Source organism: Phyllostomus hastatus, unplaced genomic scaffold (genome assembly GCF_019186645.2).
Source record: "Phyllostomus hastatus isolate PE091 unplaced genomic scaffold, TTU_PhHast_1.1 phas_contig_40, whole genome shotgun sequence".
NCBI classification, from domain to species: domain Eukaryota; kingdom Metazoa; phylum Chordata; class Mammalia; order Chiroptera; family Phyllostomidae; genus Phyllostomus; species Phyllostomus hastatus.
Genome location: NW_025333872.1, coordinates 57964650 through 57985501, shown reverse-complemented (window position 1 = coordinate 57985501; position 20852 = coordinate 57964650). Strand labels below are relative to the sequence as shown.

The window sequence follows — 20852 nt, the reverse complement described above, 5'->3', positions numbered from 1 at the left end:
GACTGTAAAAACACAAAACTGAATTTCCCAGACGCCTTTACTGCCAGGAGTGGCTGTGGGATACAATTCTAGCCAGGGAGACAGGAGTAGGCCAGTGATCCTGCCCTTTCCCCTTCACCCAGTCTTAAATGCAAAGAGGCTGGATCCATGAAAGGTAGGTCAAGTGCCCTGGCTGGTGTGGCTCAGTGAATCTAGTGCTAGCCTGCAAACCAAAGGGTCACTGGTTTGATTCCCAGTCAGGGCACATGCCTGGGTTGCAGGCCAAGTTCCCAGTAGGGGGCGCATGAGAGGCAACCACACATTGACTTTTCTCTCCCTCTCTTTCGGTCTCTCTAAAAATACAATCTTTAGGGGGAACAAAAGGGCCAAGAGAACAGAGATGTCAGCCCCAACTCTTGAACTGTGTAACCAGTCCCAGCCAACTGCCTATCTTTGGACCTCTTACTACAGGAGAAAAATAGACCCTTGTTTAGGTTACTGTTGGTAGAGTATTATTACTTGTAGCCAAAACCATACCTAACAAATGGACTTTGAACCCTAAAATATTTGTAATTATCTGCCATGAGAAACTTAGTAAATAACCACATAGGAGGGACAATAGAAAAAAATAACTTTGTTAAATTTCCCTGTTTACACATAACATTCAGAAAAGGGCATCTTTGGATGTTTTTAGGGACATGAATACCCGTCTCTTAGCCATACCAACCAAGGGCTTAGGTTATAGTCCCCCTGGTGGTTGCCTCCTGTTAGCGGGGATGGAGCTTTATCAGCTGCTCCTTAACGAGATCTTCAAATCCATGTCACCCTGGGAACTTTTTCAACAAGACTGCTGGATCCTGTCATTGACCTACTCAGTCTCAAACACCCGAGAGATGGAGATTTTGCGCATTCATTTAGCTCTCTCCCCAAAGGTTCTTATTTAGCACGCTGGGCAAAAGTTGTTTGGGAATCACTGAAGACCTAAGTAATGGTTTCAGCCCCCATTTCAGTGACATATTTGACTCAGTGGTGACCCTGCTAAGCCGCCACTGCCACCACTACCACTGCCCTCCTGCTCCACCAGAGCCATTGTGCTTTTCTTGCCCTTAGCAGGCTTGTCTTCAAACGTGACCTCTCTTTGAGCCAATCTTAGACAGGTCTCTAAGTGACTTAGGGCTTGCCAAAGGTGTGTGTTTAAAAAAAAAAAAAAAATTACAGATACACAGGAAGTTGCAAAAATAATACAGAGCAGTCCAGTGTACGACCACCCAGTTTCCCCATTGTGCCTCTTATTCAACAATACAGTACACCAAAATAGGCAGTTGATATTGGTACAACATATATTGTCATTTCATCATGTGTAGACTCATGTGACTGACACCACAATCAAGACACAACTTTCCTACTCTACAGACTTCCCTGGGGCTACCCCTTTGAAGTTCTATCTACTGCCCTGCCCTCTACCATCTTTAACTCCTGAAAATTGGCGTATTTATATATTTATATACATACACACTCTTTAATAGCTCATTAGAATAGAGCATATGGTTTTATACTAAGATCTGAAGTGGATGGGGAGAAAGTATACTGCCTATGTCACATTCTCAACTGACCCAGAGATAGCAGTTAAGGTTGTGTGTCTTAGAGGCAGACAGCCTGGGTCTGAATCCTGGCTCTGCCACTCCCTAGCTGCAAAAGCTCAGGCAAGAACTTCACTGTGCCTCCATTTCCTCATCTCAAAATAGTAGTAACTACCACAGAGAGTTGTGAGGTTCAAGGAGTTGATACCTTGTGGACAGGACCTAGAGTAGGGCCTGTTACACTGTGAGTGCTCAGTAAGTTACCAGTGTGTAACCTTCAGGGTGTTGTCCAGAACTTGCATTTTTTTTTCAGCTAAAAGTAAGTTTATTTAAGCACAAAAGGTGAGTCAACACAAAGAAAATAGAAGTAGCAGTTCCTGCAGCCTAAGGCAGGTGTGTCCTCCCTGGGTGGGCCTGGGGCCATCTGGTGGTGAGGTGCTACCTGGACACCCTGCTTGCTTACAGGGGCCTGGTAGGGCATGTGCTCAAAGGCTTCTCTGAGGATCCAGCCTGCGTGGGGTAGGCAGGGTCCCGGTGGGCTGGGCCTCAGTCACTGTCATGCCCTCGCCTCCTCTTGCAGCAGGGTGAGGAGTCCGAGTCGTGCCTGCGATGGTGGGCCCCGGATGGAGCTGGGGATGGCGAGGAGGCTGCCCTGGTCCTGTGCTCCTTTTCTCTCTTCTTCTCTTTCTTGTGCTTCTTTTTCTTCTTCTTTTCTTTCCTGCTCTTCTTGTGACTCTGGGGGCCCGGTTCCTCCTTCTCCTCTGGCCTGGCCTTCTTCCGGGCCGGGGAGGCCCCAGGCCGACTGCTCTCCACTCGGTGGTGTGTGAACACTGGGAGTCCCAGCTTAGCTGCCTCCTTGTCTTCTCGGGACAATGCCACTCGGCCTGCAGACCCACTGGAGCTCCCCAGGCCTAGGAGCCGGTCCACTCCCTTCTCCTCAGGGTCACTTCCTTCACGCTTGCAGATCTCCACAAAGTCCTCCTTGCTGAGGCCGGTGGGCTGCTTCTTCACGTTCTTGTAGCCCAGTGCCGCCATGAGTGCCTCTTGCTCTGCCTGCCTCACGGCCGCCAGCTCTTGCTCCCGGCTCATCCCCGTGCAATCTGCTCGGCCCTTAGTGTACCAGGTGAGGTCACGGCCCTTCTGCCAGCGGCCCACTGGGGCCATCAGCGAGTTGCCCAAGTAGTTTTCCCGCTGCTTGTCAGTCTTCACATCCTCCCAGCTGAACTGGTCCTGCCCACCCCGCACACCGCCTCGGCTAGAGCCAAACATGGTGCCAGCTGTCCGTGTGGCCTCTGGTCTGCAACTTGTATTTTTAAAAGCCCCTCAATGACTGACTGACAGCCAGATTTGGGAATCACTGAAGAGGAGCTATCTCCTCTTCCTCTCTTAAGTTTTGGCCAACCTGACAACTCACGCTGTTGTCTGAAGTCTCCAGATCCTCTCTGGACCTTTGGATGGGTTCCTGTGGCCACACTGGGGATGGACGTCTCAAAGCAGGGAGTTGGGCTTACCACAGGGACTCTCACCAGCTAGTGGAACATGTGATGAATGAAACCAATGCTTTGCAGAGATCCTGGTTAAAACATATTACAAGAATTAATCATATAATATCAGGAAGCAGAGTAATTCTTACTGGCAATAAACCTGTATATCATGACATTAAATATTTTATGTGAAAGAACTGGATTATCTGCATGGGTGTAAGAAACTGATTCTAGCTCCCCTATTTTTCAGGTTAGCTGCAGTATGAAGGGAGAACACTGCAAATTTTGTAAAGAATGCCACATTCACAGTCCACTCGTTCCCTCTCACTTTCCACTCTCAGGCTGTGTAAGTTTTGCTGATTTGTACATGCAGTGGTTATTACCTCCACTTAAAGGTATACACAGTAATACCTCTCTATCAGAACATAGTATATATTAGAACGATTTGTATGTTTAAACATGTTTGGAGAAACTGATTGTTACAAACGACTCAAAAGCTTATTCCACTTAACTCCAAATATAAGACTTTAACCAAATTGAAAACTTTAATTTAATTAAGCAGAAGAAATTCTAGATTTTTCCAAGTCTACAAATATGAGTAGAGTCATTCTGATGATTTATACAAAATGTTAGTTATATGACCTTGTCCTAGTTGCTGGTATGTCACAGTCAAGTACATAGGCTGTTATCTTACACTAAGCCATATTAATAAGAAGAATGTGGTATATGGACATTCTTATTTTAGGAGATTTAAAAAACATTTAAATTCCATCTAAAGAATTCTCCCCAACTGCAAACAATGCCAGTTATTTGTTGATGAAAGATTAGTCTGGTAACCTCAGGATCCCAGTCGGAGTCTTTCCACTTTATACATATTTTAAATTAGGCGTGTTTTAGTCCCAGCTACCTAGCACTGTGGCTGTTAAATTACTTAACCTTTAACTCTCCCTCATTTGTGAGAAGAGCAGAGAAGTGAAACACCTGTTAGCTCCCTTCCATTAATAAGTTCATAAAATCACCAACAATATCATTATTCACTTTGGGGCTTCAATTTCATTAGTAAAATGAGGGTCCATCTATCTCATAGTGGTCTGAGGATTAACTGAGATAATATGTGAAGATACTTCCCATGGTGCTTGACCCACAGCAGACATTAAATAAAAATTAGTTTCCCTTCTGGAATATCACCTCACCAAAAAAAAAAAAGTCAGTCAAGCTGACACTAACAGAACGGCATCATCAAGAAACATCGAGTCCCTGTTATGTTTAGTATTAACTATTCTAACATCGTTAATTTTCAACTGACTGGATTAATTCATACTCAAAATTAAAACTGATCTCTAAAATTCTGTGATATTCTCTTCTGTATGGAAACTCATTTTTTAAACTAGTACTTTAGTGATTATACTATTACTATTCCCAAAATGGAATCACAACTTCAGACTTGCAAATCTAGTCAGTCCATATCTCAAATAAACTTTATACAACATATAAAATACCTGCAACAATCTTAACAGTAACATATACAACATAAATTACGAAGTTGGTATTTGATATGGGGTTTTGAAAATGTGCTAAATCATAGGTTCATTTTCTTCAGTGTGCATCAGAAGTGCTTGAGCCTCTAAAATCAGATTTCTGGGGCTCATCCCTGATGTATAGTCAATGTAAATTCTCCCCAAACTTTTATCTTTCTGCTTCAAACTCACTGTATAAAACAGCACCTCCCTTCCCCATCAACCCCAGGACGGTGGACAGGTCCGTCATCTCCATTAAGCCCTACTGCTGTTGATGGTTCAAACTACATGTCCCAGGATCTGGTCCTTTTCCAGATTAGCATAGGCTCAACAAACCCTTGCAGGACAACTTTTGGCCTCAAAGATTTTGTTTAACAGTGCTTATGCAGACATCTCTTTTTGGTGCTTTCAGATTAAAGTACATGTCACAAAAGCAATTACTGTTCGTATGTATTTTTTTAGCGTAAATGTGCATGATTAACGTTACCATGATAAACACAAATAGCTGAAAACAGACATTAGATACTTAGCTTTTACAATCCAATTTTTACCATTTGATGTAAGCATGGCTGCACTTGTAAATGTTTCCGTGAGACTGGACATCAGATGGCGCTCACCCTTAATAAAAGCCCGAGCAGCGACAGAAATTAACAGACATTTCTAAATCAAGCCCTGATGCCAAGCAATCAGTGCGTTTTGGTCCAGTCACTAATGAATCTGTTTACTCACCTGCAAAGTTGAGACAGGAACCTATCAGATGGATTTTCAATTCAGATCCGTCTTCGATTTTCTGACTATTGGCTGCTGCTATAGCTGGCTGAAATAGCGAGAAATTCGGAAAAGTCATGATAGGAGAATGTTAAAGAGACGGTGTGCGGCTCCGGCAAGAAAGCAAGAGACCACTTTCGGTGTTTTGCGTCTCACACAACGTGGGCGGCCGGGCAGAAATCCCTTAACCACGTGGTCTCCATTTCCCTAGGGAGTCCCAACACCAGGTGACTTCCAAAAAAATCGACTTCTAAGATAAAAAGCATGGGCCCTATTAAATACAAACACTCGCAAGACCTTGGGAAAGCGGAAGCACGGCCCAAATTTAAATGTTACCCGGTCGTAACGCACCGTTCAGAGACTACTTCCGCCCTGGGCGACTCAGGTCCGGAAAGCGAGGCCCTGGGGTCACGTGGGGCTGCGGAATTCACAGCCTCACTGGTCGCTCCGGGGGACGCCATGCGTCACGTCACGTAGATTGTTCCATCCAAGCCAGGGTGGGAGCCTTCCTTACTGCAGGAAAAAGAAAAGTCCAGTTACGTCCTGTATGGTAACCATAAGGTAAATAAATAGATTTACATGTATAAGACTTCCAGTGTTTTGGAATGTTACAGTCTCTTTTGGGGACAACAGTTTATTCTAGATGCCTTTGTTCCCCCTTCCATAATATTCCAGTTGGTATCGGCTACACCTTGCTTCCGCCCGCTACGCCCCCGCACGCCGTGGCCTGGGTCCCTCACGTGACCGCAGCGCGTTCCTGCAGGGGGAGCAGAGTGTGGGAGGAGCAACTGCGAGAGACTGTGGTGCCCACCGAGCGTTGTGCGTTGCAGTTTTGGGCAGAAGACCGACGGTGAGGTCGCGATGTCGGGGCTCTCCCGCCTGCTGCTTTGGGCCGTCGCCTGCGGGGCCGCGCTCTGTGTGCTGACCGCGCCTCAGAACACCACTCTAGACCCGAACACGACTTTAGCGCCCACCAACCACACACTCTCGACGCTGTTGACGACCCTCGTTCCGGCCACCACCCCAGCACCAGGTGGGTGCCGGCCCAGCCGGCTTCCTGCTTTCTCTCGTTCCCCCGCCCGGGCAAGCTGCCCTTGTAGCCCCGCGGTCCGCGGTCCGCGCTCCAGCAACATGGCGGCCCGTCCAAGTCCAGTCGGGGCCGGGCGCGGGGTGGCCGGGGTGGCGAAGCGCCGGGGTGAGAAGGCGCGGCGGAGCCCTTGGGGGCCTTTATAGTTTATAACACCAGTGTTCCAGTCCGAGGTGCTCTATAAAAGTGGAGACTATAAAATCTCCAGCTTGCAGAAGGGACGTGGCTTCCTTCCACGGTGGCGGCACTGGGGTTGATCATGGGGCAAGCTGACGCGACTCCTAAATTGATGATGAGACCGAGCTCCATCTCCCTAAGGTTAGTCGTTTGTCCACCCAGGTCTTCAGTCCAAAGGGAGGCTTATCCAGAAGTTGGCAGAAGGGGGAAGGGGGAACTGAAGACATTAATTTTCTCTTGGGTCTCGAGACTTGGGTCTGAGAAATAAGTCGACTGAGATTTAATTACGTTAATTTTGCGGATAGGTATGAGATTTACCTCAAGTTTGAGCGTTAATTAAAACTTTGCAACCCGCGCTATGTGCAAACGACGAAAAGTACCCAGTCGTGTATCCAGTGTTTTGCGTATGTCTCTTAGGCTAAACTAGAAGATAGGTGGTGAAACCGAGGAGTGGAGCAGAAGTAACTGCTGGGACCGTATGTATAGTAGATTGTGAAGCTGGGAGTGGAACCAGGTCTATTCCATTTTCTAGACCTCGATCGGGAGCACCCCTTATGTTGGTCTTTGCCGTCTACTGATTGAGGCTTACTCTGAACCTTGGCAATGCCGTGACAATTCAAAAGAGAATGGAAGATAAATTTGAGATAGTAAGGTAAAGAAACTGGATGTATAAAACTTGCAGTCTAGTGTGGGTGGTTAGTCTAGGTAATAATGGGTAAGTAACTGGCGTTTTCATGAAATGAATAATCGTTAGCTTTTATCTTAGTGTTTTTCTTAAGGTTGATCATACTCTTCTACAATATCTTCCCTAGTTTTTGTATTTTATAAAAGTTTAATAACATATTAATGAACTTAAAAGTATTAGATTCAGAGCGATATAATGGTAACATTTTAAGTTTTTTAAATGAAAGGAAATTGCAGTTTAATACTGGAAGTTCTGACCCGCCCCGTTTTTAAGATGATAAAGTGGCATATGTTGCACCTCCTAATTACGTGGCAGTTTCCTCTCAGAATTGTAGTTTGGTTGTGGGTTTTTTTTTTTTTTTTTAAGAGAAGCTTGGAAATATGAAATTAATTGCCTTTGTGTAATTTAATGCGTACAAAGGAGATGATTTGTGTTTTCTGTAAGTGGTAGTTCGATAGGCTGCAGTCTGAAAGGTAAATTCAGTTCATTGTGTTACTATGCTACCCAAACATTCATCATCAAACACAAGAGTTTAAACAACTGGCGTTTTTCATCTATGTACAAATCTCTGAAAGACTTATTTCTGCTTTGTGACCCCTGCCCCCACGTGTGTCCCCAGTCTCGGATAAATACTAATGATGAAGTATAGAAACGTAAGCCCAGTTCTATAATCTATTTGTCCAGACATCGAATTGTAATTAGCTTTCTTTGAAGTCTTGTTTCTGGGACATTTGGCTTAAATTATCAAAAAAGGTCTTACTAATTTGTTAAATTATGTGTGCATGGCTGTAGCCCTCTCCAAATGTGTTGTCTCTTATTCTTCAGTCATAGAGGACTTTGGAAAGTGACGATCATTTATTAATGAGTCTCTGGGGTTTTTCAGAATGGGCATCATCAGATCTTGGGCTCAACCTGTAATACATCTTTATTACTATTAAAAATTGTGTCTCATCTGATGTTTTGGGGTAGTGAGATCTCTGTTTATATTGTTGGCCTTGTAACAGTCCTTTTTGTTCTCCAATATTTTTATTTTTTAAGGATGCTTTAAAGTGCATTACGAAATCCTGAGTCTCGGTGAGAGTTGCCATGTAAAGGTTTGTTGTAGATAGGTACCACAGAGTACTCAGTGTTCCACTAACTTGTGTTTTCCCCCTTCCCCTTGAGTCGACTCAGGCCTCAAGTCATTTAAAACAATTGGAATTTCCTAACCAGTTTATAAAGTTTTTTGTGTGGTTAAAAAAAACACATGAGATCTACCCTCTTAACAAATTTTTAAGGGTATTGTAAGTATTAACTGTAAGTACAGTGATACACAGATCTCTAAAACTTTTCATCTTGCATGACACTTGATAGTCGACTGTTCTCTGTTCTGCCCCTGTGCCTTGCAACCACCATTCTACTTTTCTGCTTCTGAGTTTGACTCTTTTATTTTAAGATTTTATTTATTTATTTTTAGAGATGGGGGTAGAGAGGGAGAAAGAGAGAGAAACATCGAACTGTTGCCTGTTCCACATGCCCCAGCCAGGAACCAGGCCCAAAACCAGGCAGGTGCCCTGACCAAGAATCCAGCCAGGGACGTTTTACTTTTGCTGGATGACATTCAGCCAATTGAGCCAGGGTGATCAGGGCTGAGTTGACAATTGTAGATACATACAAATGGAATTATGCAGTGTTTGCCCTTCTGTGACTTGCTCATTTCACGTAGCATAATGTCTTTAAGGACTGTCCATATTGCAGTGTATGACAGGATTTCCCTTTTTTAAAAACTGAGTAACATTCCACTGTGTATGTATAATACATGTTTGTTACCTTTTAATCTACTGATAGGCTATAAAGTATTACCATTCTCTGAACTAGTAAGTCTCGTATGTAATGCTTACTGTGTTAAAAAATAAGTAATAGAAACCCAGTATCAGTTGCCAATTAATTGATTTCATACATTCCTCCCTACCTCAGAAACCTGTGAAAACCGCAACAGCTGCATTTCCTGTGTTAATGCTAGCAATCCTATTGCTAATACTACCTGCTTTTGGATGGAATGTAAAGGTGAGAAACTTTGAGGTTGTTTTAATTTTGAGAATACAAAACTGTTTTTGTTACAACACTTTAACAAATACTACAGGATATCAAACATTTGAAAATTATGTGGAACATTTATGTCAGTGTGCACTTTTTTTTTACAAGTCAAGTACTTTTCCTATACAGTACCAGTTACCTAACACTTCCCCCTAAAATCTCTTCTTGTCACCCATTCCCTTAGCCCCCTTTAATTCTTTAGACTTGACAATTAAAGCTTAATAGTTTTAAAGGAAGAGAGATGATAGATCTTTGTAGGATACAGTGAAAATAGCTGTGAAAGGAAGTTGTGAAATTTTCCTCTGGAAACTTCCCCAGAAAAATGTTGGAGGCATTTAATTCTCCATGTGTCCAACTAAATGAACTTAGAGAGACCTTATGAAACTTAAGGGGGAAGGATGAGGTGGGGAGTCAGTTGATTCTTCGCTCTGCTTTTGTTAAGTTTTAAAGTTACTTTAATTTGAGAAATAAAGAGTTAGATGGAGGTACTTGGAAATGCCAATTAGGTTTTTGTTAGAACCATGGGAGTACAGCATAAATTGTTTTCTAAGTGTAAGGTGCTTGCATTTTTTCTCTTATCAGTATAGCAGTTTTTTTAACATACAAAAAAAGAGCCAAAGCTACATGTTAAGCTTCTTTACTCTTTATTGCAAAATTTAAGAGTTCTGAATATTATATCAATATGTAACAAAGTTTAAAAACCTCTTTAAAATTAAGGTATTAGTTTAATTTTTGGGGTGGTTTACTCTTATATAAGAGTCGCTTTTTTTTTTTAAGTTCGTAAAATGGAATTTAAAAGCGCAGCCCTCCCCCATATGTGTGTATGGCAGAGTTGGCAGGTTTTGGAGCTTAAATTACCCTTTTGTGGGATTTGTAGGGGAAAGCACTCCCTAACTCCTGCTATAAGTCTTTCATTAGCAACTGATTTTAGAAAGTGTAGAAGATGCAGAGATGAGGAACAGAGGACTTGCTGCTGCCTTGGCGGCACCTCCCCTTTTACTAAGCTTTTTTCGATCCTGACCACTTCTCCCTGCTGACTCAGTGCTCACGTGCATTCGAGCAGCCCTCCCTTGGACAGCAGTCACACTGCAAGTCTAAGATCTAAGTGTTTCTGGGTTTTTTGTTCCGTATTTTCATGTGGATTTTAAAAGGATAATATTTGGAAAGATGCTATATAATATTGCTAAAATAATGGGGGAAAGAATGACAGTATTTTGTTGGTGTGTGAATAGACTTCTATAGCATTATGCCTGAGTTTTTGGAAGCTGTCCTGGAGCTCAGTAATAAAGTCAAAGATAGTATTGAGTGATTGATGCTGTTTATCTTGTTTGTTTTTTTCTTCCGTAACAGGTAAAAGCTACTGTTCACATAATTCAACAGCCACTGATTGCCAGGTGGTGAACGGTACAGACTTCTGTCACGGTAAGTGTTACACTGGCTGCTGGGGAAGTGGGCACAGAGAGGTGCAGAAGATCATTGTTTCAGGAAACCTTATTTCAGTGCTTGGTTTGAAGCATTTCTGTAGTTCTAATCTTGTTACAGGTTTCAACATGAATAGCATTTACATTGGTTGCTAAAAGAACAACAGTGTTTCGAAGCTTGGTTTAGTGATTTGGCTATACTGGGAATTCTGTAAATATAGATTCTTCCTCTCATTATAGTTTTTCATTCTTCCAGAAACTCATTGCTGTTTAGACTCTCTATTTGCATTCTACAGGCCTGGACAGTCTTATTCTGACAGTTTCTTGGTTATGGTGTTAATTATGTCATAGTGTCCAGATAGTATGTGCTGTGGTTAAGTAAATCTTTTTATTCATCTATTTTCTATACTTTAAGGAACTTAATCACTCTTTAACCTTTACTCTTTGCTCAGGAAATAGTCAAAATTCCTAGCTGAAATGGATTTTTCAAACAAGACTATAAATTAATAGGAAAGTCAAACTCCTAATTTGGTGCGTAGCTAATAATTAAATTGAGCAAAAGGTTTTTCTGCAGAGTATCAATAACCTTAAGAGACTACCATCAACTAATTTTGTTTGGTGGTAGTTTTCCCATCTTCCCTCTTCACAACTTGAACTTTGTAACTTAGAATTTCATTAGCATGAGATCAATTATGTTCTATGTAGAGTGCAGTAACATTGTTTAGGTGGTAGATGAACATTTTTAATAGTTATTTTAATGTTTGTTAGAGAAACCAGTAACTGTGTCAGACTTTTGATTTCATAATATTGCTTATAAAAAAGATTAAGTGAAACATTTTAAGGGGCAGTAAAGAAAAACTGAACAAATAATTCTGCTTATTTGATGATGTGTCAAATTAGAATGGTTTACAAAATAAATTCACTTTGCTATCCTGTAAAGGAAGTCTGGGCTCAAGTATAGCTAATGGGCTATAGTAGCAGCTTTACAACTATTAGGGACCCAGGCTGCTCCTAGGTTTTTACTGTCATTCCTCAAAAATGGGCTTTGACCTTATTCTCCAAGGTGAGTTCTCATGTTTCAGCCATGTAATTGGTTTTCCTGCCAGCAGGAAGATGAAAGGAAAGAGAGGCCCATATCATTCCTGGCTGGGTAGCTCAGTTGATTAGAGCATCGTTCCAATATACCAAGGTTGCAGGTTGAACCCCCTATCAGAGCACATACAAGTTTCAACCAGTGAATGCATAAATAAGTGGAGCAACAAATCACTGTTTCTTTATCTCTTCCCCCTTCCTTTCTCCCTCTCTCAAAAAACAATAAAACTTTTTTTTAAAGGGAGGCCCATACCTACTCTGTTTGTTTTCTGGAAGTTACACATGACTATCTAGCTGCAGGGGCGGTGGAGAAATGTCTGCTGGGGGAAGAGAGGCATGATTAAAAATTGGTGCTCTTATTTCTAAGGAAGAAGGGTGTACTACTGGGTGAGAGAAACTGTCTCCTTCACAGATAGATAGTACTAAAATGTAAAAATTGTAAAGTGGCACTCAGATGGCTTCAGGTTAGGAAGTCGTATTAACAGATTGTGGTATTTAGACACCTTTGATGTATGTATTTGTTTGTTTTTTAAATAGCGCCCACTGTTGCTCCATCGCCAACCAATTCTACAGGTAACGTAATTGACTGTTTTTCTTGTCTTCCTTCTTTCAGGATTTTTAAGCTCTTCTGATGGATAATATTTTAGTAAATACCTAAAAGTCGTTAGTATAATTTTTAAAATTAGTAGACATATTTAGGTGTGGCCCACCACACTGATTATATTAGTGTGTGCTGTTGTGACAGTGACATGCAGCTTTGGTGTTTCACATTCATGGAGCTGAGCAGATTCCCTGTAGCTTTGCACATTGAGTCCACAAACTGCTTTTTGTGGACTTTGTGAAAATCTTCATAAATGCAAAAGCATAAAGGAAATTAAAATTCTATAATTCACATCATCCAGAGGTACACCAAAATGTTTTAAAAGTGATTTGAGTTCTTTTAGTCTTTTCTGTATGTATATCTAAATAAATAAACTTATGAAATCGGATAATATGTACTTGCATGTTTTAATTGTTTCCCTTTTACTACAAGCGTCGTGTGTACTTTGCACATTGTGCTTTTGGTTAAATGGTTTGATTGGAATGCCTTATAGGGAAATATTTGCTGTCATCTCTGATAGGGTTGATTCAAACAGCACTCCTAAATGATTGTCTTAAGACTCTCAGTACTGATTGCTTTCCAGAAAGATATGCTTCTTATTTTTGTCAACTTGAAAGTTTTTCACCACACTCAACAGCATTAGATGACATCTCCTATTAAAAATCTTCACCGGTTTGAGATGTGGCCAAGATGAAGGCATAGGTAGACATGCCTCACTTTATTGTACAACCATAGGAAGGAACACAACTAACTTAAAAAGGAAAAAGAATTGCCAGAAAATCACCCAGAAGTCTATGGAAGTCCGACAACCAAGGATTTAAAGAAGTTATATTCATCCAGACGGGTAGGAGGGGCAGAGAGGCAGCGGCAGCAGGCAGAGCGGGCAACCCCACATTCATGTTTGGTGGATAAAACTCACGGGGACACCTTGTGAGTAAGCCAGCCCCAGGATTCCAGCACTGGGGAAAAATAAAGCTGCATAACCTATGGCTGTTAACCCAGTGGGGATTGGGGTGGTAGAAGAAACTGCCCGTACACACGTTTAAACCCACCCACCTGGGAAGCACAACCAGGACAGCTACTGAGGGGCACCAGTTTCATATGGGAAGTGAGTGACTGGAAATGCAGCCAGGGCCAGGCAAGCCCCCGGAAGTTAGCCAGCAGTAGCATTGTCCCCTCTTGGACCCTTCCGTGACACATGGAGCCATGGTTGTCCTGCCCTGGCAAATACCCAGGGCTCTGCCCCATACGACCTAACAGGCCTGCTAAAGTGGAACCTAAGCAGCTCTACCGAGTATACAGGCACAAGGAGGCTGCCAAAAATCAGGAGACAAAGAAATATGGCCCAAATGAAGGAACAAACAACCCCAGAGAAAGAACTAAGTGATGTGGAGATAGCCAACTTATCAAATGCAGAGTTCAAAACACTGGTAGTCAGAATGCTCAGAACATTGAATATAGCAGAAGCATAAGGGAAGAAATGAAGACTCTACTTTGGAAAGTAGATAAAAATTTACAGGAAACCAACAGCAAAGGGAAGGGGAAGCCAGGATTCAAATCAGTGATTTGGAGCATAAACATTCAGCCAGAACAAAATGAAGAAACAATTCAAATGAAAATGAATTTTTGGGAAGACTCTGGGATATCTCCAAATGTACCAACATCTGAATCATAGCAATGCTGGAAGAGGAAGACCAAGACATTGAAAATTTATTCGAAAAAATGACAGGAAACTTCCCAAATTTGGCAAAGGAAATAGACATACAAGTCCAGAAACCACAAAGTCACCCAGACAAGTTGGACCCAAAAGAAGTTGACACCGAAACACATCATAATTAAAATGCCAAAGGTTAATAGTCCTGGCTGGTGTGGCTCAGTAGACTGAGTGCTAGCCTGCAAACCAAAGTGTCTCCAGTTTGATACCCAGTCAGGGCACATGCCTGGGTTGCAGGCTAGGTCCTGGGTTGCCGGCACACAAGAGGAAGCCACACATTGATGTTTCTCTCCCTTTTTCCTTCCCTTCCTCTCTGTCTAAAAAAAAAATCTAAATAAAATTAGTTAAAGATAAAGGGAGAATTTTAAAAGCAGCAAGAGAAAGGGAGAGTTAACTACAAAGGAGTTCCCATAAGGTTGTCCTCTGACTTCTCAAAAGAAGCTTAGTGGGTAGAAGGGACTGGCAAGAAGTATCCAAAGTGATAAAAAGGACCTCCATCCTAGATGACTCTATACAGCAAAGCTATCATTTAAATTTGAGGGGCAGATAAAGCACTTCCCAGACAAGGTAAAAGCTCAAGGAATTCATCAAGTCCACCATATGAAATGTTAAAGGGACTTATTTATGAAAAAATGTTATTATGTAATACTTCGGTCAAAAGTAAAAGTGTAAATGTTCAGACAAAATCAGTAATAGTGTCTTAAGATAGAAAAATAATTTGATGCATGTTTAATTTGTAAAGTATTTTTTGAAGTTACACAGAATGTATAAGCAAAAACAAAAAGACTTTGAAGGGGCTGTAAGTCTTAAAATAATCACACCCTCTAATCTGGGAATACTGTATAGGAATCAGTCCTATCCGAGATGAGATCACCCTGTAGGATGATAATAGTATGAAGGAATGAGAGCAGAGTAGGTAAAATGTGAACACTGGTGAGAGAAAAAGGGATACAAAGTGTATGGAAATTATCTGTCAGTGTTAACATATTTACTGCTATCCAACAATAGTATCAATACTAACAAAAGTCTCTACAGTGTTTTAGTTCCTACAAACAACTACATTCAGTCTATTTCTTAAGTGTATATTTCTTTAGAGGCATTGTTAGATAACTATTTGAGTGGTAGACTAGAGCTTCCACTGGGCTCTTCTAAATTAGGGGAATTGTGGCCTCAGGGCACCTGTTATAAATAAAGTTTTATCAAACACAACCATGCCCATTCATTTGCACATTGTCTTTGACTGCTTTTGCACTACACAGTGCACAAAGCCTAAAATGTTTACTTTCTGCCATTTCAAGAAAAATTTGCAACCCCTGAAATAAAGAAAAAAAGCAGATTCTGATAGACACGTAAGAAATACTGAGTTGTATTTCTTACCTTGACTTTTTAAGTCAGTAATTTTTGTCTTAGAAGCAATATTATTTGTAAAGAACCTATAGTTTCCTCGCATAAACACTAATTCTTACCCTTTTGTGTGTCTTTTTTGCAAACTTTATCTGGATGTACACGTAGATTTTGCGCAGAGATACAATTTATGATTGCTTAATGTTTTAAAATATATTTAAAAGCCAGTATTTTGTATATGTAGGTAAATTAGTGAACCATTAACTGTGAAACCATTCGACTTTTATTTTTTAAAAAATTGAAAGCATGTGGAAGTTGACAGTGTTACTTTAAAAAGGTAGATACTAGATAACAGAACTTCAGAGATTTAAGTTATTAATACCTTGTGTTTCTATTCCAGCTAAAACCACAACTGTGCCTTCCTCTTCTACAACTACTGTGCCAGGTAATGGAGACTTTCTAAACTGACAGCAAGGCAGGATGTGTGTGCACTGCTGTTGCCTTTTACTGTTTCTGCCGTCGTTTTGCAGTTTACTCGTGAATGGTTACGATCTCTTGTACGTCTTTAGAAAACTGACATAGGCTGCTAAAGCAGTAACGACAGTTTTTCTGAGAGTCTTTACCTAGGTTTTTTACATGTAATCACATGTGGAGTGACACATTAGAATGGCCTGTTTTTCCAAAACCCGTTTAGTGCAGCTTGTATGCGAAGTCTAATTTCTTGTAACTTAGAAATTAAATGCTGATTACTGTTAGGAATTGGTTGTGTGCTGTATTAGACCATAGTGGTTTGACTGAAGATAATAAAGCCATCCTTGTTACTGAGAAATACTTAAAACCCTGAACTTGTTAAACCTGTTAATAGTGATCTTGCAGCCAAGATCACTATTAGTGTGCAGCTTGGCCGTATTTCTTACTATTTCTCAAATTCCTTTGTAATAACTCTTGAAAGTACATGTGAAAATTAACTTTTTAATTAATGATTTGACATGTTAAATCTAAGTTATATTTAGACACAGATACACAGATTAGGAATCTTCCTTTCTATCCATATTTAAAATAACATTGTTTCTGATTAATCTTTTATAATTATTTGAGTTTTTGCCTTCATTCCTATGCTACCTTTATTTCACTTTTAGTGAATCCATTCTGTCTTCACAAGAAGAAATACAGAACATTTGTAATTAGTTTTAAAGCTGGTCTAATTATATAAAGCCACTAGAACCAGTGTTTATTTGGTATTCTATTTAAGAAAAATGTTAAAGTTAATTTAAATAAGAAATTGCTTTTTATTAAAAAGTGAGTTGGTGCTTCGCTTGAATCATTTAGTCCCTAAGAATTCAAATTTTTGTGCCTCCTTCCCCAGCCATGACTTGATAATGACTATCTCATATGTAAAGTCTGCAGAGTAAGATTTAAGATCATTTTAATAACAAGCTCTTTTGCTTATGGAATGATAAATTGCAGATATTTAAGATTTTTTATTTGAAAAATTGCAGCCAAATTTTAAAATTTACATTATATATTTAGTAAAACTCAAAAGTATGAATTTTCAACACAAATTAATATTTACTATTATTTAGCAATTACGTATAGTCTGAAGAAATTGCAAATTTTAAAAGTGCTTCACATGTTCCCAGGGCATAATTTATATAGCAGGAGAGTCTTTTTTTTTTTTTTGTCATTTTCATATTAAAGTTGTATAGCTACACTGACCACTTGATACCACCCGTCAGTGTGAAGCATGGTCTTGATAATTTGTCTTCCTCAAGCAGATAGTAAATTTTAGTTGTAAAGACTTGACAGAAGAGGAAATACGTTACAGAATTTAACACAAGGCAAAATAGAAACTCAGGTGGGTCTTGAAATCATGATAGAAGCTAATAAGACTTAACTGTTGTTTCTTCTATCTTATTTAACAGGTTCGCCTAATACCACTTTAACTCCGACTTCACAGCCTATGCGAAAGTCTACCTTTGATGCAGCCAGTTTCATTGGAGGAATTGTTCTTGTCTTGGGTGTGCAGGCTGTAATTTTCTTTCTCTATAAATTCTGCAAATCGAAAGAACGAAACTACCACACTCTGTAAACAGACCCGCTAGATTCACAAGGACTGTCACGTAACTCAATGAAACCAAAATACTATCTTTCAAGATGTCCCACATGGAAGACGCTATTCCAGGATCTTTAAATTTTCAAAGGATGCATATAAGATATTTTGGAGCATTGTACTTGAAGAAAAAGCAGTTAAATCATTTTGTTCAACAGGATATTTAAAATACTCTGCATGAATCCTTGTGGCTGTCTTCTTACATTTTTAACGGCTGCTGCTGTGGGATTATGTTCTCTTCTTGATATGCCAAATGTAACTCTGTGTGCGACAGGAGACACTGTCCTGCACAGACGACCTCGTGACCCGTTGCGCAGTTAGATTTAGTCATTTTGAAGCCTGAAAGCTGCATTATTGCCATCCTGACTCAGGATGTAGTGACCAGAACTGAGAAGGTGCTAAGTGAGCATCAATCAGGTGGAGTTTTGGCAACCATTTTAAAAATGGAATAAATGTGTAAGCATACAACCCATAAAGTAAACTGTATTCTTAGAGTAAAAGTTTGTGCTTGAGAAAACAGTCGTTTTTCTGCATTAGAAACAAAAGGCCACCCAGGGAATTACATTCCAGATTTAAAGAAATGAAAGGATACAAACCATTAAAGTGTAGCAGGTTATTGTTAATACTCGTAAAGCACCTTATATCACTGAGAAAATAAAGAACAGTGCCTTAAAAGACAGATTGAAAGGTAGACTGTAACGTAAAATGTTTGTGATTTGTTGTTTATCATTAAGGAAGGTGAAAGGTTTATGTGAGCAGTAGTAAACCTGCTTTTAGATACCATGCTGTTAGTACTTAACTGAAAACTTACCTACTTTACTTCATAACTGAGTAACTTAAACTAAAGGATGTTACACAAAGTTGAAAGTCTTCATATATTGAACTTCCCAACATATTTCTTATAGCTGTTAAAAATAGAGATTAAAATAGATTTAATTATATTTTCCTTTGTATTTCAAAAAGTATCCTAACACTGTTGTATCTCGAGGATTTTTACCAAGCTATCTTGAAAAACTTTCATGAGGCAAGAAATAATCAGTTGTTTTAGAATCATTTACTGTTTAAATGAGACAGTCATTTTAAGTTTTGAGACAGCAAGTGTGACCAGTGTAATTTCAGAAAATCTAAGGATTTTTGGTTGATCGGATAACTAGGTTTTTAATGGTTGCCTTGGATAAACAGATTATGCCTTCTCTTTTTCTTTCTTTTTCCTTTTTTCCCATCCTTCTTAGTTTCAGTTCTCATAGTATAGTAAGCATGCATGTATACTTTTATTTATTTTTCTTAGGAGCACTACGTTTTTTGGTTTTAGGGGGATACTTTTCCTTCCCTGCCTTTGACACATTGGATTAGTTCAGAGGCTTAAATTAGTTTAAAATGAGCTTTTGCTTTTTTAGGTCATTACATTTTTTTGTTTTAGTTTCTTTAGCCTATAGTGGCTGAGTTTAGCCCTTGGTTTTCAATATTTTATGGTAGGAATGACAGATTGCTTAGATCCATTTCATAAGCCAAAATTCCTTGCATTTAGGTAATTATATTAAAGGGTCTTAAAATGAAGATTTACTTGTTTCTTAGTTACTTGCTGGTATAGCTAAAGTTTGTTTTACTTGCACATTTGTACATACACCTAATGTTTTCAAGTGCCTTAATTGTTTAAACTCTCTGGCTTCAAAAGTTTTTGGGAAAAGGTAGGTTTACCTCAGATTTTTGTGTTTCATTAGTAGTAATATTCTAGGTACCTCACAAAAAGTTTTATTACGGTGCCATGGCTGTTAGTGCTTAGTGAGTGCTCTAAGATGCAAGGTACATTTAAAAGTGTGCAGAATTTCCATTCCTCCCAAGGTGGCAGAAATTGGCTACGACGGTATAATTGTCATTTACCTAGCTATGAAGACCTTGTCACACGTTGATGTCAGCACATAGCAGTGTTTGTGAAAATGTAGCTGATGAAGCCTCTCATCTTCCGTAATTCTGAGTACTTCTCTAACAACCAAATCATGTAATATGAAATTAGGTTTTACAAGAAGAGCTCTTAAACAGAACTCACAGCCTTTTCCCCTTCTTCCTTTAGCAGTTTAGTATCTGGAGCCATTAATAATTTTTGGGTTTTTTTAATCCAGAAGGTATTAAACCTTTCAGATTTTTCATCTGATTATTTCATGCAGATGTAATTCTATCAAAATAGCTTATTTTACCTTAAGATATTTGTTGTACAGGCAGACACTGCTGTGTTAAGAAATTTCTATTTTAGTTTATTAAAAACTGCAAAATCAATCTGTATCATGTACAAAACTGATTTAAAATAAATCTGCGTGTTTATTGAATTAATCTGTTGTTTTTTTATTAATTGAAGTGTGTCTTTTGCTTTTTGATTATGACATTTAATGCTAGTGAATTTACCTTATCACTGAGGATGAGTTGTCTACTCAATTTTATTGCTCCCCAAGACCAGCAGGGAGTAACCGAAGTATGTAATCATTAGTGGAGAACAGAGCCTTAGAAATGATAATTGGAGGGATGACTTTATATGCTTACGGGGGTGGTATGCAAATTCATTTTCCACAAATTAATGGAAATCATCCACTTAAGCTCTACCAAGTAACAAATTTACGAGACTGCCATTTGTTACAAATCTGAAATCTTGTTTGTAACCGCCTTTTTGTTCAGATTGCATGTAAAGTAAAATTAGGCTTCTGCTTAAAGTACTTTGTGTAAATATCTAGTAGCAAACCACATGGATAGTATATAAAATCTGGTACTTTTGGTCCATATTTTGGCCAAGATTATATTCTATATTAAATCCCAGAGTTTGGACTAAGAAGAGAATATAATGTCTTGATTATGATGTGTTATGCTGCTGTATTCTTTGTTTCTTGTGTTTGGGGTTCATTGAGTTACTTGAATCTATGGTTTTCATCAAATTTGGGAAATTTTCAGGCTTTATATCTTCAATTTTTTTTTTCTGTCCTCTTCCTTCTCTCTGTTACAGGCTCTACAGAGGCTACTAGAAGTTGATTCACAGCTCACCCATGCACTGTTGATGTTTTTTAAAAAATCTTTCTGTTTCATGTTAGATTATTACTGTCTTTGAGTTCACTAACGCTATGTCTAATCTTTTGTTAATGTCCAATGTGTTTTTTATCTTAGATATCTTTATTTCTAGAAGTTAATCCCAGTTATTTTTATGGTTTTATTTTGTCTTACATAGCCAGCCTTT

The 20852-nt window shown here is 39.5% G+C and overlaps 2 protein-coding genes across 2 annotated transcripts; one reads left to right on the top strand and one right to left on the bottom strand.

The window, feature by feature from the left end:
• Positions 1–67: 67 nt before the first annotated feature.
• On the bottom strand, positions 68–5733 carry CUNH1orf35 (chromosome unknown C1orf35 homolog). Its single transcript, XM_045842870.1, has 3 exons — positions 5680–5733; positions 5290–5377; positions 68–3132 (listed from the first exon to the last, which is right to left on the bottom strand). Exon 3 carries the CDS (start codon positions 2826–2828, stop codon positions 2106–2108), a length of 723 nt encoding a protein of 240 aa, XP_045698826.1. The 5' UTR covers positions 2829–3132; positions 5290–5377; positions 5680–5733; the 3' UTR covers positions 68–2105.
• Positions 5734–6053: 320 nt separating this feature from the next.
• CD164 (CD164 molecule) lies at positions 6054–19963 on the top strand. Its single transcript, XM_045842966.1, has 6 exons — positions 6054–6361; positions 9234–9323; positions 10704–10775; positions 12404–12439; positions 15926–15970; positions 17448–19963. The coding sequence occupies exons 1-6, from the start codon at positions 6190–6192 to the stop codon at positions 17612–17614; spliced, it is 582 nt and encodes a 193-aa protein (XP_045698922.1). The 5' UTR covers positions 6054–6189; the 3' UTR covers positions 17615–19963.
• The last annotated feature ends 889 nt before the right edge of the window (positions 19964–20852 follow it).

Excerpts from the sequence above, each read along its gene's own strand:
- CUNH1orf35 (XM_045842870.1), bottom strand. The coding sequence starts at position 2,828 with ATGTTTGGCTCTAGCCGAGGCGGTGTGCGGGGTGGGCAGGACCAGTTC.
- CD164 (XM_045842966.1), top strand. The coding sequence starts at position 6,190 with ATGTCGGGGCTCTCCCGCCTGCTGCTTTGGGCCGTCGCCTGCGGGGCC. Across the intron at positions 6,362-9,233 it reads GGCCACCACCCCAGCACCAG|AAACCTGTGAAAACCGCAAC; the intron begins GTGGGTGCCGGC and ends TCCCTACCTCAG. Across the intron at positions 9,324-10,703 it reads CTTTTGGATGGAATGTAAAG|GTAAAAGCTACTGTTCACAT; the intron begins GTGAGAAACTTT and ends CTTCCGTAACAG.